The sequence below is a fragment of the Nothobranchius furzeri genome, chromosome 15 (assembly GCF_043380555.1).
Source record: "Nothobranchius furzeri strain GRZ-AD chromosome 15, NfurGRZ-RIMD1, whole genome shotgun sequence".
Classification (NCBI taxonomy): domain Eukaryota; kingdom Metazoa; phylum Chordata; class Actinopteri; order Cyprinodontiformes; family Nothobranchiidae; genus Nothobranchius; species Nothobranchius furzeri.
This window is the reverse complement of record NC_091755.1, coordinates 52,869,985-52,883,108: the sequence shown is the minus strand read 5'-3', so window position 1 is coordinate 52,883,108 and position 13,124 is coordinate 52,869,985. Positions and strand designations below refer to the sequence as shown.

Genomic DNA, 13,124 nt, shown 5'->3' with positions numbered 1-13,124 from the left:
CCTCCATGCTTGTTGGTTCTTGTTACCCAAACTCGCGCTGCCCACTGAGTCCCACTAAGTGAAGTCTGAGTCTTTTACCAAATCCAGACGGGAAGCTTTTCTAACGTTCTGCTGCTGTTTAACAGAAAAAAGTCACCCTGACAGCATCTGCTCCTCGCAGGTCTGCGTCTATATCTGTCCCAAAGGTAAATGACCTCGACGTGGGACTTAAAACTCAACGTTTTTATGCTTGTGTTCTTTACGTTTAAATATATTTCTGACTGACTTTCTGCCTCCATCTCTTTATTCTGTGTTTGCTTGCTGTAATTATTTGCCTCATTATGTTGAGCTCTCTTTGTTTTGCTCCTATTTACACCCTCTCCCAGCTGCTGCTGCAATGACCCCGATCCCTCGTGGGGATCGTTAATGTTTCATCGCGCTTTGCGATAAGGATGGTTTAGAAGGATAAAACCACTCAGACTGAATCCGACATGAGCGGCAGAGTCCGTAAATACCCCGGCAGGCGCCCCTCTTAATGGAGCCAACACTCACTTGAGCTCCACCTTGCCGTTGACCAGCGCCAGAGAGATGAAGTCCTTCTTTCTCATCTGACCGTTATAGAGCAGCAGGCCGGTCATCTCGGACGCCCGGAACTCCATGGCGATGCGGACCGTGTGGTACGCGCTCATCGTCTGGAAGGCCAAGTAGGACTGACCACCGAACGAAGGGATGAAGTACTTGATCACTGCGGAGGAATGAAGACAGCAAGCCAATCCCGTCATTAACATGTGATTCGGTTTATCTCAGTGAAACACAAGTTTAATGTGCATAATTAGGCGTGAGTGGCTGTGATGAGTCACTGCCTCCTAATATAAAAATAAGCCTGCGCATCCGTTCGTGTTAGGGGTCATAATTTTACATGCAAACACACGTTTTCAGTGGAACTCTGCTTTATAGCTGCTCAACAAACATCATTCTCATTATGATTTTCTCCCCGGGCTTCGTTTTTTCCCTCTGTCCATCTGTCTGAGGAGAATGGCAGCTGATGAGCTCCCTGTTTTTAAACGACTTGATTGATCCGTGGGAGGCTGTGCATGTGTGTGTGCATGTGTTTGTGCATGTGTTTGTGCATGTGTTGTGCATGTGTGTGTGCATGTGTTTGTGCATGTGTTGTGCATGTGTGTGTGCATGTGTTTGTGCATGTGTGTGTGCATGTGTGTGCATGTGTGTGTGCATGTGTTGTGCATGTGTGTGTGTGCATGTGTGTGTGCATGTGTTGTGCATGTGTGTGTGCATGTGTTTGTGCATGTGTGTGTGCATGTGTTTGTGCATGTGTGTGCATGTGTTTGTGCATGTGTTGTGCATGTGTGTGTGTGCATGTGTGTGTGCATGTGTTGTGCATGTGTGTGTGCATGTGTTTGTGCATGTGTGTGTGCATGTGTGTGCATGTGCTTGTGCATGTGTGTGTGCATGTGTGTGTGCATGTGTTTGTGCATGTGTGTGTGCATGTGTGTGTGTGTTTGTGTTTCTTTTTGTGATTTTAGTTAACCACGCTGACTCAAACACTTGGAGTAATTCTCATCATCTAATCCCCATCAAAGCAATTAGTGTCAATTATCTGACGATGCAGCTGTGTGAGGTCGCTGCTTGTTCCCCTGAAATCCCAAAGTAGGTTAAAGAAACAGAAGTCTCGCGTTCGTCAAGAAGTTCTCCTTTTGTCTTTGTTCCCCCTGCAGAGCTGAGTGGAACGGCTCATTTCTGAAGCGCCAAAACGACCCGAATAAGCGGAGACGAGTTTCAGGTGCCGCCGAGTGAAAGACAACCGCCCGAGTCGGTCAAACTTCCTAAATAATGAAAAGATTGAACATAAAACCGATTTTTTTCCCTCCAGCTCTGAATGCTGTTAATTTGTTAAGCTTCAAATCGCCTCATAAATCCACATCTGTGACCACTTAAACTTCCATTTACATAATTCAGCGCTAACTGAAAGTCATCACTCCCACTGCCGCGGGAGGTGTCACCTTGCACTCTCACGAACTAAAACATGGTGGGTTAATTATTTATGTTCTTTACCTTGAATCGCTCACTCGACGAGGCCTTTCTGGAGTAACTGGTTCTGTTTTGGCGTCGCGTTTCGACTGCTTTCATAATGTATGACAGCACTTAAGGCTGCGGTTTGCAGTGATTATAAAGCAACTCAAAGGCATCATTTGTAGAACGAAAACACCTTAAAGCCTCTCAGCTGCTGTGAAGTCTCAGTAAGCGTTGGCCTTTGGTGGGATTTCAAACTTGTTTCATGCAGAAATGATGACGACTCACCCTTCTCACACACCGCCCCGCCTCGCCCGGCGGGACACTTGCAGCTGAAGTCACTGCCGTCGTCCTCGCAGGTTCCCCCGTGGAGACAGGGGTGGGAGTCGCAGGGCTTCTTGCTCTTGTGCTGATGTCTTCCACGGATGTTGCTGAAAGTGGTGGTCTGCGGTGTCGTTGTCGTGGCGACGGATGCGGTGGTGGTAGGGAGCGGCGTGGTGACGGGCGCTGCCGTGGTGGTGGTGCGTCTGCTGGGGAAGGGCCTGTGGCTCGTGCCTGGTGGGCGACGGGTGATGTAGGGGGAGGTGGCGGGAAGCCTGGTGGTGGTGATGGGGGCGGCGGTGGTAACTGCAGGGGTGGTCGTGATGGTGGTGGTAAAGATGGCGGTACTGGACAAGCCTGAAAAATATGTAAAAATAAGGAAGATTAGTTGAATATGTTGAGTTTTGAGATTTTCTATTGAAGACTTTTGATAAACCACCTCATGAATAACTTCAGAGTAAAACCCTCCTTCGTTTAATAAATCCTTACACATTCCTGCTAAATCCACATTATATTACCATAATTAGTGAAGCGGATATTCTCATCCTCCGGCTTCTTCACGGAGATGCTGGTGTCTTTGGAAGCCTTTAACTGTCTCAGCAGGGCCCTCACGATGTCCTCCACGGTGTACCTCGTCTCTACAATAAACAAAAGGTGCCACCAATCAGGACAAGGCCTCTGAGGAGCACTCTGGAGCAAACACAGGACTCAAGCTCTTTTAATGCTACAATGAATACATCAAACAGCCTTGTGGCGTGACAGGTGGACGGTCTCCACGGACCACTTGTCCTCCAACCAGTGCTTGTCCGACTTTTTTCCAGATGAATCGCTCTCATAATGTTCACCGCAGATGTTTGCTTTACAGGCCATGGAGGAACGCCGTGTAACAGCATCCGTCGCCCCACACGAAGGGAGTGAAGGACGCTAAATGTTGCTCGTAAAAGTAAAAAAAAAAGAAAAAGGAAAGGCGGACGGAGGAGGCTTTGGGTTGGTGGGGTGCAGGAGGAAAATAAAACAGCCAGTTATGACACATCTGCCAAATTATTTAGTGATCAACTTAAAACCTCCATGAAACCTGTGTGACTTTAGCTTTTGGTGCTGAAAAAGCATCTTTGTTCTTCGTTAAAGTGCAAAGATAAAGCATACTCTGCAACAAAACACACCCACAGGACAGGAAATGATGAAAACTGTTTGAGGACACTTTCATAAATATAAGCAAGTTGTGCAAATCTCCCAATTCCACAGTAACTCGTGCTGCTCTCATGGTGCCATCTGCTGCTTATGCACCAGTGCAGTGTGTTTATGTGCAGGTACAATTCACTTGCAAATGCAAAGCTGTTTCAGAAATACGAGCAGTTGCATACATTTGCATGCAAATTTTGTTAGTGGAATAAAACATGCACGAGTGAAAGTTTGAAAAACAAAACATATGGAGGAGAATTAGTGCCACTGAAAAGACAAAAGGAAAAAGGACTTTAAAAAGGACTGATTGGAACCTCAGAATTCTGAGATCAAATAAGAATTCTGAATTTTTTTCCTCAGAATTCAAAATTCTGAGACATAATTTTCTTTCCTATTTTTCTTTTCAGTGCCCCTAATCTTTCTCCACATAAAACAGCAGCTTGCAGATGACATATCAAAAGTAAGTAATGTTTTAAACAAATTGGCATCCTTTGTGTCTCCATATTTCATATTTATGTTTCTGGGAGATTTCTCACCTGGTCTGAAGTGGGCTTCCACCAGAGCCTGGATGGAGCGGCTGGGCTCTAGTTTACTAACGCGAACCCCCATGAAGTCTTTGCGCAAAGGCGACTTCCTGAACAACTCGTTTAGCTGGAGCAGAGAAGGAAAGAGGGAAGGGACGGAGACAAGGGATGATAAATGAGGCAGGTAATGAGCTGCACGCTTTAATTCCACCAATCTGAGCACTATCTCGCAGGGAGAAAGACTGATGCTCAAATTGGTTTGACGAGGGTAAAGCCAACGGGTGTGAGTGCACAAACTGACATTTAGCTGCCTGAGGTGACATTCATTTTAGGAGCAAGTTTTCGGGAACAGCAAAGATAAATGCCATACTATCCTGACATTCTGATTGGTTTTGCTCCCGATGACTTGCTGTGTCTGTGATTCAAGGCACTGGAGATAGAAGCTAGACTAGAAGCTAAGCTAACATTTTGAGCTAATAGTGATTCTGAAGCATTTCCAGTTTAAAACTGTTTAATATTGTGAAAAAACAAACTTTACTTTTATTCGTTTAAAGGCAACATGTTTATGACTTTTTTCTTAAGTTGTAATAGTTTTATTACAGTTTTATTCTTGACATTTTCAGTGCCTGCCAGAATGAGTTGTTTCAGGGCTCTGTCTGACACATTAAGAAAACAAGGTGGAGCTGGCCACGCCCACCAATCTTCCACTATGCGCTGAGAAGCTCCGATATCCAGAAGGGGCTCGAGGTAGAGGTTCTGCTCCTCCAGCCTAAGGAGGTGAAAGCTGGTTAAATGCAAATTTCCCAACTTGTGATGTCACACACAGGGACTTTTTGTAATGGCTTGTTTTAGGCACATCACCCCTAAAAAACCACAGACAGAAACCGATGGACAGATTTTTTTCACATTTGCAATGTTTATAGAGCTAGTAGAGGCCCACATGGAGGCACAAAAGTGACTTTTGGATTTCATGCTTAACAAAAGCTAATCTAAACAATTTAATAAATGTTCTCTCTCATGTAATCCATACCTAAACAAAAATAACACCATTCCTTGTGTTTTCAGACACAGATATTAAATAAATTGCATTCAAATGCTAGATTACACTTTTTTATTTGATAAATCATAATGAACACATCAAAGGAAAGCTGGGGTACATTATGTTAGCTTATACTAAAGGCCAGTGGACAATGGGACCAATAGTGCAGTATATTTTGATGAGCTCGAGTATTTAGTGTGGTAAAGATTCATTCCTTCATGTACTGAACGCCTATGATTTGTGTGCCGAGGTGAGACAGCGAAGCAGGAAGTAAAATCCCCCAAAGCTGGATTAGAGATCAGTGGTGATGCTCTCCCATGTACACACGCCGTTCCTGTCGCCTTTCTCCTAAATGTAGCGATTGACTTCCAAATAAAAACAGAAACTAACAGCGTGACGCCTTTCATGTCAAAAGTCCACTTTGTGACTGTACTGTTAGGGCTGTTTATGTAAGTATCGTACGTGCTCAGTGGTGGTGCTGGGAGACGATGAGGGGGTGGGGGGGGGGCTGCTGTCAAGTGGCACACCAGGCTTCAAGAGACCCACAGGCTGAGAGTGTTAACGAGTGCTCGCGCACACACACACACACACACACACACACACACACACACCGCTGTGAGGTAGCAGATTAGCTCCCAGTGGGGGCTAGTGACACCGATTTAACAGCTGGTACATGTGTACAGTACACGCACACACACACACACACACACACACACACTCACACACACACACACGCACGCACACGCACAGGTCCTGGACTGCCAACAGAGACGGACATAGAGTGGACAGATTCAGCAGCAGAGGCCAAACTGTGAGTCTGGACCAGGCTCTACGTCGTCCTGGTTTTGGCTTTCTAACCACATTCTGTGTCCAGTTTTACAGGAACAATGTGGAATGGAACATTTTTAATTAATCTCAGAAGTAAAACTGCTTCTGAATATTGTAAAGTGTTTGGCAAGCAGTTATTTTATTTTTTAATAAAGTTGTATTACGCCTGAAGAGTGCTTTTTTATGCCACGCAGAACAAAATCAGCTTTAAATTATTGAGCTGTATATTAAAAACTTAATGTTTTTAATAAGGAAACAGAAAATCTAAAAAGGGACGCATTAGAAGAAAATACTGTGGAAGGTCTTGTTTACTTTTGATCCACATGGATCATAAAAACGGTTGATAATCTCTTGTCCAGATCAGCTGATAGAACAGATTTGCAATATGTCGCTTTTTATTAAAACTCAAATATGAGACAAGATGCGGGAGATGATGCACACGCTCTGATTGAAGGGAACAAATGTATTTTTTTAGATTATTGTTGTTTCTTCTATCAGACATCGAACCAGAGAAATCACTTCAGCAGAGTATTACTCAGCAGCTTCAGAGGTGCCGAGCCGGTGAGACATGTGGCGACACCTGCCTGAAAGATTCTGATGATTCGGGCTCGCCGTGAGGAGTTTCATCACGCCGCGAAGCCTTTGAATCTGGTTTCAGAAGCTTTTGTCCTCTTGACAAAAACAGTTTTGGGAAAAAACAAAACAAGACATTTGCAGGAATGTTTTTTTAATCCCTCCAGCGGCCACAAAGTGACAATATTCACTTGAATCAGTTGTCAGCTGGACTGTCGAGGGCAGCCAAACAAGCTGAAAACACAACACGCTGGAGTGTGTCACATTCTGAAACCTGTCATCTTGTGAGTCACTTGATAAATGCAACTCAGATGTTTGCGCTGCGTAAAGGTTTTGGGTGTTTTTGGTCCAAACATCTGTCAGCTGCATCTGGAAATTGCTATGCTGAGAGTGATGCCAGAAATAAATCACATGAATAGCTGCAAATGAGAAAGCTGAAGGAAAGTTGTGATTATTGGATGTCTGTCGCAAACAACACCACGCCTTTGGCTGCATTTCTAAAAGAACATGTCACGTAATGTTAAATCTACTTGTCTATGTGTAAAAATCATTATTATTTCACTCCTGAATGGAGAGAGCTTCCTGAATGGCTTCTATTGGGAGAAATACAGTTTATGCCTAGCGGGACTGACAGGCTAAAGGCTAGTAAACATTTGCCAAAATGTCATACTTGTGTAAAGATGTATAAAATTATGTCTGCCTGAACCTTTATGAAATGATCCATACAGGGTATCTGCAGGTTTAAAGAAGCCAAATTTAAGACTTTTTAAGACCTTTTTTAAGGCCAATTGGACCAAATTTAAGCTACTTTTAAAAATTAAATTCAAACTATAATTTCCAGCTATTGCGAATGTGAGATTAGCCATCCAGTTACCATAAAAGTTGCACATCCCCATGGTGCAATCTCCCACTAGCTTAACCAGCTAATGTGCTCATCTAAAAAAGCCCCCTTTCACAACCAACTGAATGTGTACGGTTCCACTTATGCCAACATCATACACAAAAAATACTGAACACTAACTAGAAATTCATGAAAATTGAAATAAAATAATCTTGTTTATTGGGTCTTTGGAAATTTAAGACATTTGGAAACTGTATTTATGGATTATTTGTCATTTTTAAGGATTTTTAAGGCCTTAAATTTGGAAAAGCAAATTTAAGACTTTTTAAGGACCCGCGGATGCCCTGTCCATACTAGGGGTCTGGTCTTGGCTGTGCTAGCACTAGCCATTAGCTCAACTGTTCTTAAATCACGGCCAAATCCAGGAGCAGCATTCTTGTAAGAACCTGTCCTACCCGCTCAACAGAAGTCGGGTCCTTCCTCGAGGGGAAGCAAGCGTCTGTCTAACCTTCATATGTGATCCTGCCCTTATCTCAGAGTTTTGGCCTAGCAAACAGCGGGAACCACCAAACGAGCTTGTTTACCATTATTTTTGAAAAAACTATATATTAACTGAACAAATATTCAAACAAATAAAGCCTAACACCACACACACTTTCAGTTTAGCATTTTTTACAGCCACAGATAAATCTGCTAACATTTAAAAGACCAAAAGTACAAAAACAGAAACTTGTCCCATGACGCCAGATGCAAGAGCCATCCTTGAAATTCGGGAAAATGAGGGCGCATTTTGAGCATCCTACGAATTCGACTTGTCACTTTGTTTTGATGTGATAACCCTTCATTTATTTTATGGGCAAAATAACAGCAAATGTGGTCAAAGTGGATGAAAACCATCTTGAAGTGACTCACAGCGCTCTCTATGCTGCGGGCCGTCTCTCCAAACAGCTCAGACTTTGGGTCGTCCATCTCAGGTGTGTGGAAAATCTCCTGGCCTTCCACCTGGTCCAGGTTCAGGGTGCCAGAGAACTTCATGGTGGCTGGAGAGAGAGAATGCAAGGAAAATATGACCCCCATATTCACCATATTGTAGCCTGAACCCTCTTCCTGTATCACCCAGCTGGCTGCCACTGCCTTCACATGGTGCTCTTTTAGGGGTTGGGTGAGTGATGGATCGTGTGTTTGTGTGTGTGTTTGACAGGCGGGGTTAGTCGATGGGTTGCTGATCGCCTGAAGGGTTGGTGGTCTTGGAACAGGCTGGAGTTTGGCTGGCTCAAGGTTAAGGTAGAGGTGGAGGTGGTGAGAGACGGGAAGTGCGAAATGTGAAAGAAGGAAGGAAAAAAGGGAAGGTGGAGGGAAAATGGGCCAGTTTTACCAGATCCAGATTCATCCCAAAAGTAGGCTTTGGCATGGAGGGCTGGGTAGAAAGACAAGAAGTTAGACAGACCAACAAATGCATGAAAAATAAAAAACACACCAACAAACCAACGAGAAAACAGCCTAGAGGCACACTGAGCACCACCATGTCCCACAAAGGCAGAGCCTTCGTGTTCAACCTTGAGGGGCGTGGCATTGTCAAACATACATCAACTTTTTATATGGTACCTTCATACTACCGTTGGTGAGAGGAGGACTTAAGATAAAGCTGTGTGTGTGTGTGTGTGTGTGTGCGGTAAATAGGAGCGTGAGAGGCGCTGACGCCGTGCTTTCATGCCGCTTGTAATCAGCAGAACAAATTGCCCAAATCAATCATTGCTGCCCCTGCCTGAGCAACGGAGGCGAGGATAGCAAGAGCACTTGTATGATTATCGTGAGAGATAGTCGTAATTGTCTCCTTAATGTCGCCAGACCGATGACTGACATAGTCTAGTTAAAACTGCGTGAAAAGGACAGCAGCCACTACACTCCCCATCGCCCCCTCCTCCTGTTTCATCCATCCTCGCTTTCTTTGCTGTACTTTCACGGGCGGCACACATTGATTCAGATGTGACGGCGGCCATAAAACTGGAGCAAATGGTCGACGGAAGACGGTAAAGAAAAGCGCGGGGGGACAGAGAGTCATATCGGACTTTTAATCTGGAAAGAAGACAAACAGAGAGGGTGATTTTCCAGCCCACTTCCATAACAGATGATAAAAAAAGAAGGGATAAAAGGAAGGACGGAGCTGTTCAGCTATCAGATTCTAGTGAACTGTTAAATGTAATGGATTTGTCAGAGTTCCCCCGGCATATGGTAGAGTTTTACTGTATGGTAGTAGAGCTCAGTGTGTAATAACTCTCTCATGAGTACTCGCCGGACACGGTCTCTTATGTGGGCGTAAAAGGCCTTGTTAAAATGCAACACGGAGACCGGCATTGGTTTTTAAAAGATACAACATTCAGCAAATGAAACCAAAAACTGCCTCAAAGGCTGCTTTTCCATTATTATCTTCTCTGTGTGAGAAAGCCTTAAACACACACACACACACACACACACACACACACACACACACACACACACACACACACACCAAGAGCATCCTGGAAGTGTGTGAAGACGGCAGTGTTGGATGTCTCACTAAAATGTGAAACCATGAATAATAACTTCTTCTGTGGCGATCAGGCAGATGTCAATAAGCTGGATTGTACGATGAGATGGCAGCTGATGCATGAGGGACGTGCCATCTCACGTCTAATGAGCCGACGATCGGCGGGAAACAGAAAAACCCCAAAAACGATCCAACGTATCGATCAGCCAATCGTCCTGCCTGAATTTATTGGCAACACTTGAGCTGAATGAAGTATTGATCTCTGGCGCACTGTCGTTGTTGACTGACATAAATATTTTCCGGCTTTTGCTGATTTTTTATAACGCTCCCTTTTCGGCTGAAGTGACCCGCTTCCATCATCGGCTGGGTTCGACGTCCAGGGGGTCGTAAAGCCTCACGTCGACGCACCACATCTGTTTAGCTATAAATCCTTTTTACGGAATAGGAAGGCCAGAGGTGGACCGATGTCTCCAGATCTTGCGGAGGCAGTAAACTCCGCTGGCTTACTGGAAGGCTTTAGGACCTTCAACACGCCACAGATGCAACTCCTTGCACTAATTTGTGGCCCGAGCTCTTTCAAGTCATGGCTTAAAGCTCCCCTGGGAGCAAGACAGAATCCCTCTTTTCACAATCAGTCAAACAGCCAGTGCTGGGACAAACCGAGATGGAGAGCTGGAGGGGGAAAGGCCTAGGGATGAAGCCCTTTATCTTTATGAAGCCACTGTGGCAGAAAGCACTGATTGGTACAACAGCACTCGTCGGCCTCTGCTAGTCTCTGGGCTCTTTCTGCGCTCGACTCCAGAGAGAAATGAACTGACGGGTCTGGGGGTGAGAAGAGCGTGAGGCGTAGCTCAGCAGGGAGCAGCAGAGCAGTGGTACAGACAGGGTATGTCTGAATAAAAGTATAAAAGGAACCTAAAGGGCAGAGAAATAAAATCAAAACGTGATCAGTGGTCACTGTCTCCCCCTGCTGGTGGTGGCAGTAATCAGTGTTTATCCTTTAGATGCATCACACACACCCTCAGAAAAAGCTCCTGCACCATCGCCGTAGCTCTGGTCAACATTCATAGAGTGAATATTCTAAACTAGGTTTAAGATGACCCTCATCCTCCTCGTCCTTCATCCCACACCTCTGTATAATCCATCTTTTACTCCTCATCCTCTTTCATCACTTTTACTAACCTCAACTTCTCAGCGATGACTCTCCAAAGAGCTTCAGACCTCCTTATTCAATCACATCCATGTCGATACATCCCAGTCACGTACTCCATACCTATTGCTCTCTTTGATCCCAACCAACATCCACATCTCCGCCTGAGGCGGTCCTAAGCTGACCAAAACATTCACTTGCCAAAAAAAAAAAAAAAAAAAAAAAAACGTAGCCTGCAAATCTAACAAAAACATTTCAAGCAAAGGGACAAAATCGTCAAGTTCAAAGTTCCACCAGGTCACAAACTGTGGTTTGTTTAAACTGTGTGTGTGTGTGTGTGTGTGTGTGTGTGTGTGTGTGTGTGTGTGTGTGTGTGTGTGTGTGTGTGTGTGTGTGTGTGTGTGTGTGGCACAGACAAGGCAGTGTGTAGCTGTACTCTGTTGTACCAGACTGCAGGCTATGTGTGGCAGGAGCAACCAATAAACACCAGACTCCATGCAACTACTGCAGCGTTTTTAAATAGTACTCACAGTCCGACACGCCGGAGTCCCGTACACAACGGCTCTTCACACAGGAAGCGGAAGTTAAGCCAAAGTAAAAGATCGCTGTAGCGCCACCTCAGGCCCTATTTATATGAGCGCCTTCCCTCAATGATAGGTCGTCCAATTACTTGGTGGCAGGTGACTCATCCCACTACATATGGATCTCTCTGACATTCATTGAAACTCTGGACATTCCCAGTATACCCTAGAGTGTACGCTCTCCAAAATCCCTGGCAGTCACAATAGCTCGGGCTAGTGCTAACCTGGGTTAGCCTTAGCTCAGGTTAGTGTTAGCTCGGGCTAATGTTGTTCTACGTAACGAATCGTTTCTCTGTGGCCACTACAACGTTACTGATTCGCTTCAGAAAGCAGGTCGACCCTAGCGTAGAAATCTAGACCAACCCTAGCAGAAGCAAAGCGACTTTGCCCTCCATGTCGATCTAGCCACGCTCCATTGGAACCTCAGCAGGCCCAAACAGTCTCGTGACTTGCCAATCACAGCGCTCCATCGGTTTGTGGGCGAGATGTTACTGTGACTGGGTGAAAAAGCAAAGATGGCGACGGTTTGTTTGAAACGGCTTTGGCAACTTTGGACTAATTAGACTTCGGCTTTTCTTTGAGTCAAGGGCAGATAGAGGTACCTTTTATTTAGATACAAGATGCACTTGTGTCTTTTGATGGTGTATGGCGGACTGCCCCCGCTAGCTGATATCCGTAGCGGTGAGTATGTGACATTGTTTGTTGTCCAGTAGCATGATGAGGCCATTTAAAAGACAACAGTAGATTCTGCCCCACAGCTGAGCTCTCTCTATGGGCCGAGACTTGCCCCGGTAGGTCGGTGAGTGTTTGGTACATTAGCCACCCCACCCTGCCAACAATTATCAACGTAGATGTGGCTTTTAATTCTAGGCCACCTTTAAAGTCGCTCTTCATCAACAGCCTGCTGGATAAACACAAGCCTACCATTCTAGACATGAAACTGGGGCCGCACAAAATAGCTCTGAGGGGCAAAAATGGTCCCTGGGCCACACTTTGAACAACCCTAACCTTAATTATTAGACCCCACCGATGACACATCAGATTGACTAATCCACAACTGAGTCAGAAAAAGCCTGTAAAGTCATTTTGTGCTCTACTGAAATTGTTGAATCATCTCCACCATATTCTTCTAAAAATGCCCAAAAAACATCTCAAAAAAGATTTATTTGAATTTAATGAACCTGTGAATTCAAATGTTGGCCTGTTATTTGTGTTATAGCAGATAAGGCAAGAATGTTTAAGTCATTCACTGCCATTGACGACTAAAGTCGTCATTTGCATTTTTTTTACTGTGTGGGCGTCGGACGAGCCCCCGCACCGCGAGAACAAACATCTCAGCTCTAAAGCCGATCTTCATCTGCGTACGTCACACGTCACGTGATCAGGAAGCAGAAATCCATGTGTTAGGAGATCGTTTTGGGCCGCTGCTGTAAAAAAAGTGAGGCGCAAACCGGAAAAGCGTCTGCCGATCACAATTCGACAACGGATTATGAAAGAACGGATAAAGCTCGAAACGCGCGGATTCTTCCTAATGTAAGAGGTGAGTCT

At 44.9% G+C, this 13,124-nt stretch overlaps 1 protein-coding gene across 12 annotated transcripts in view; it reads right to left on the bottom strand.

The window, feature by feature from the left end:
- Positions 1-13,124, bottom strand: part of agrn (agrin) — a 391,168-nt gene that overhangs the window by 39,955 nt on the left and 338,089 nt on the right. For all 12 annotated transcript variants that reach the window (XM_054746151.2, XM_054746154.2, XM_054746157.2 and 9 more), the window contains 5 exons: positions 8,231-8,358; positions 4,050-4,164; positions 2,850-2,969; positions 2,299-2,688; positions 532-724 (listed from right to left, as the gene is read on the bottom strand). In XM_054746151.2, coding sequence (XP_054602126.2) covers positions 532-724; positions 2,299-2,688; positions 2,850-2,969; positions 4,050-4,164; positions 8,231-8,358 — 946 coding nt within the window. The remainder of the gene's footprint in view (positions 1-531; positions 725-2,298; positions 2,689-2,849; positions 2,970-4,049; positions 4,165-8,230; positions 8,359-13,124) is intronic.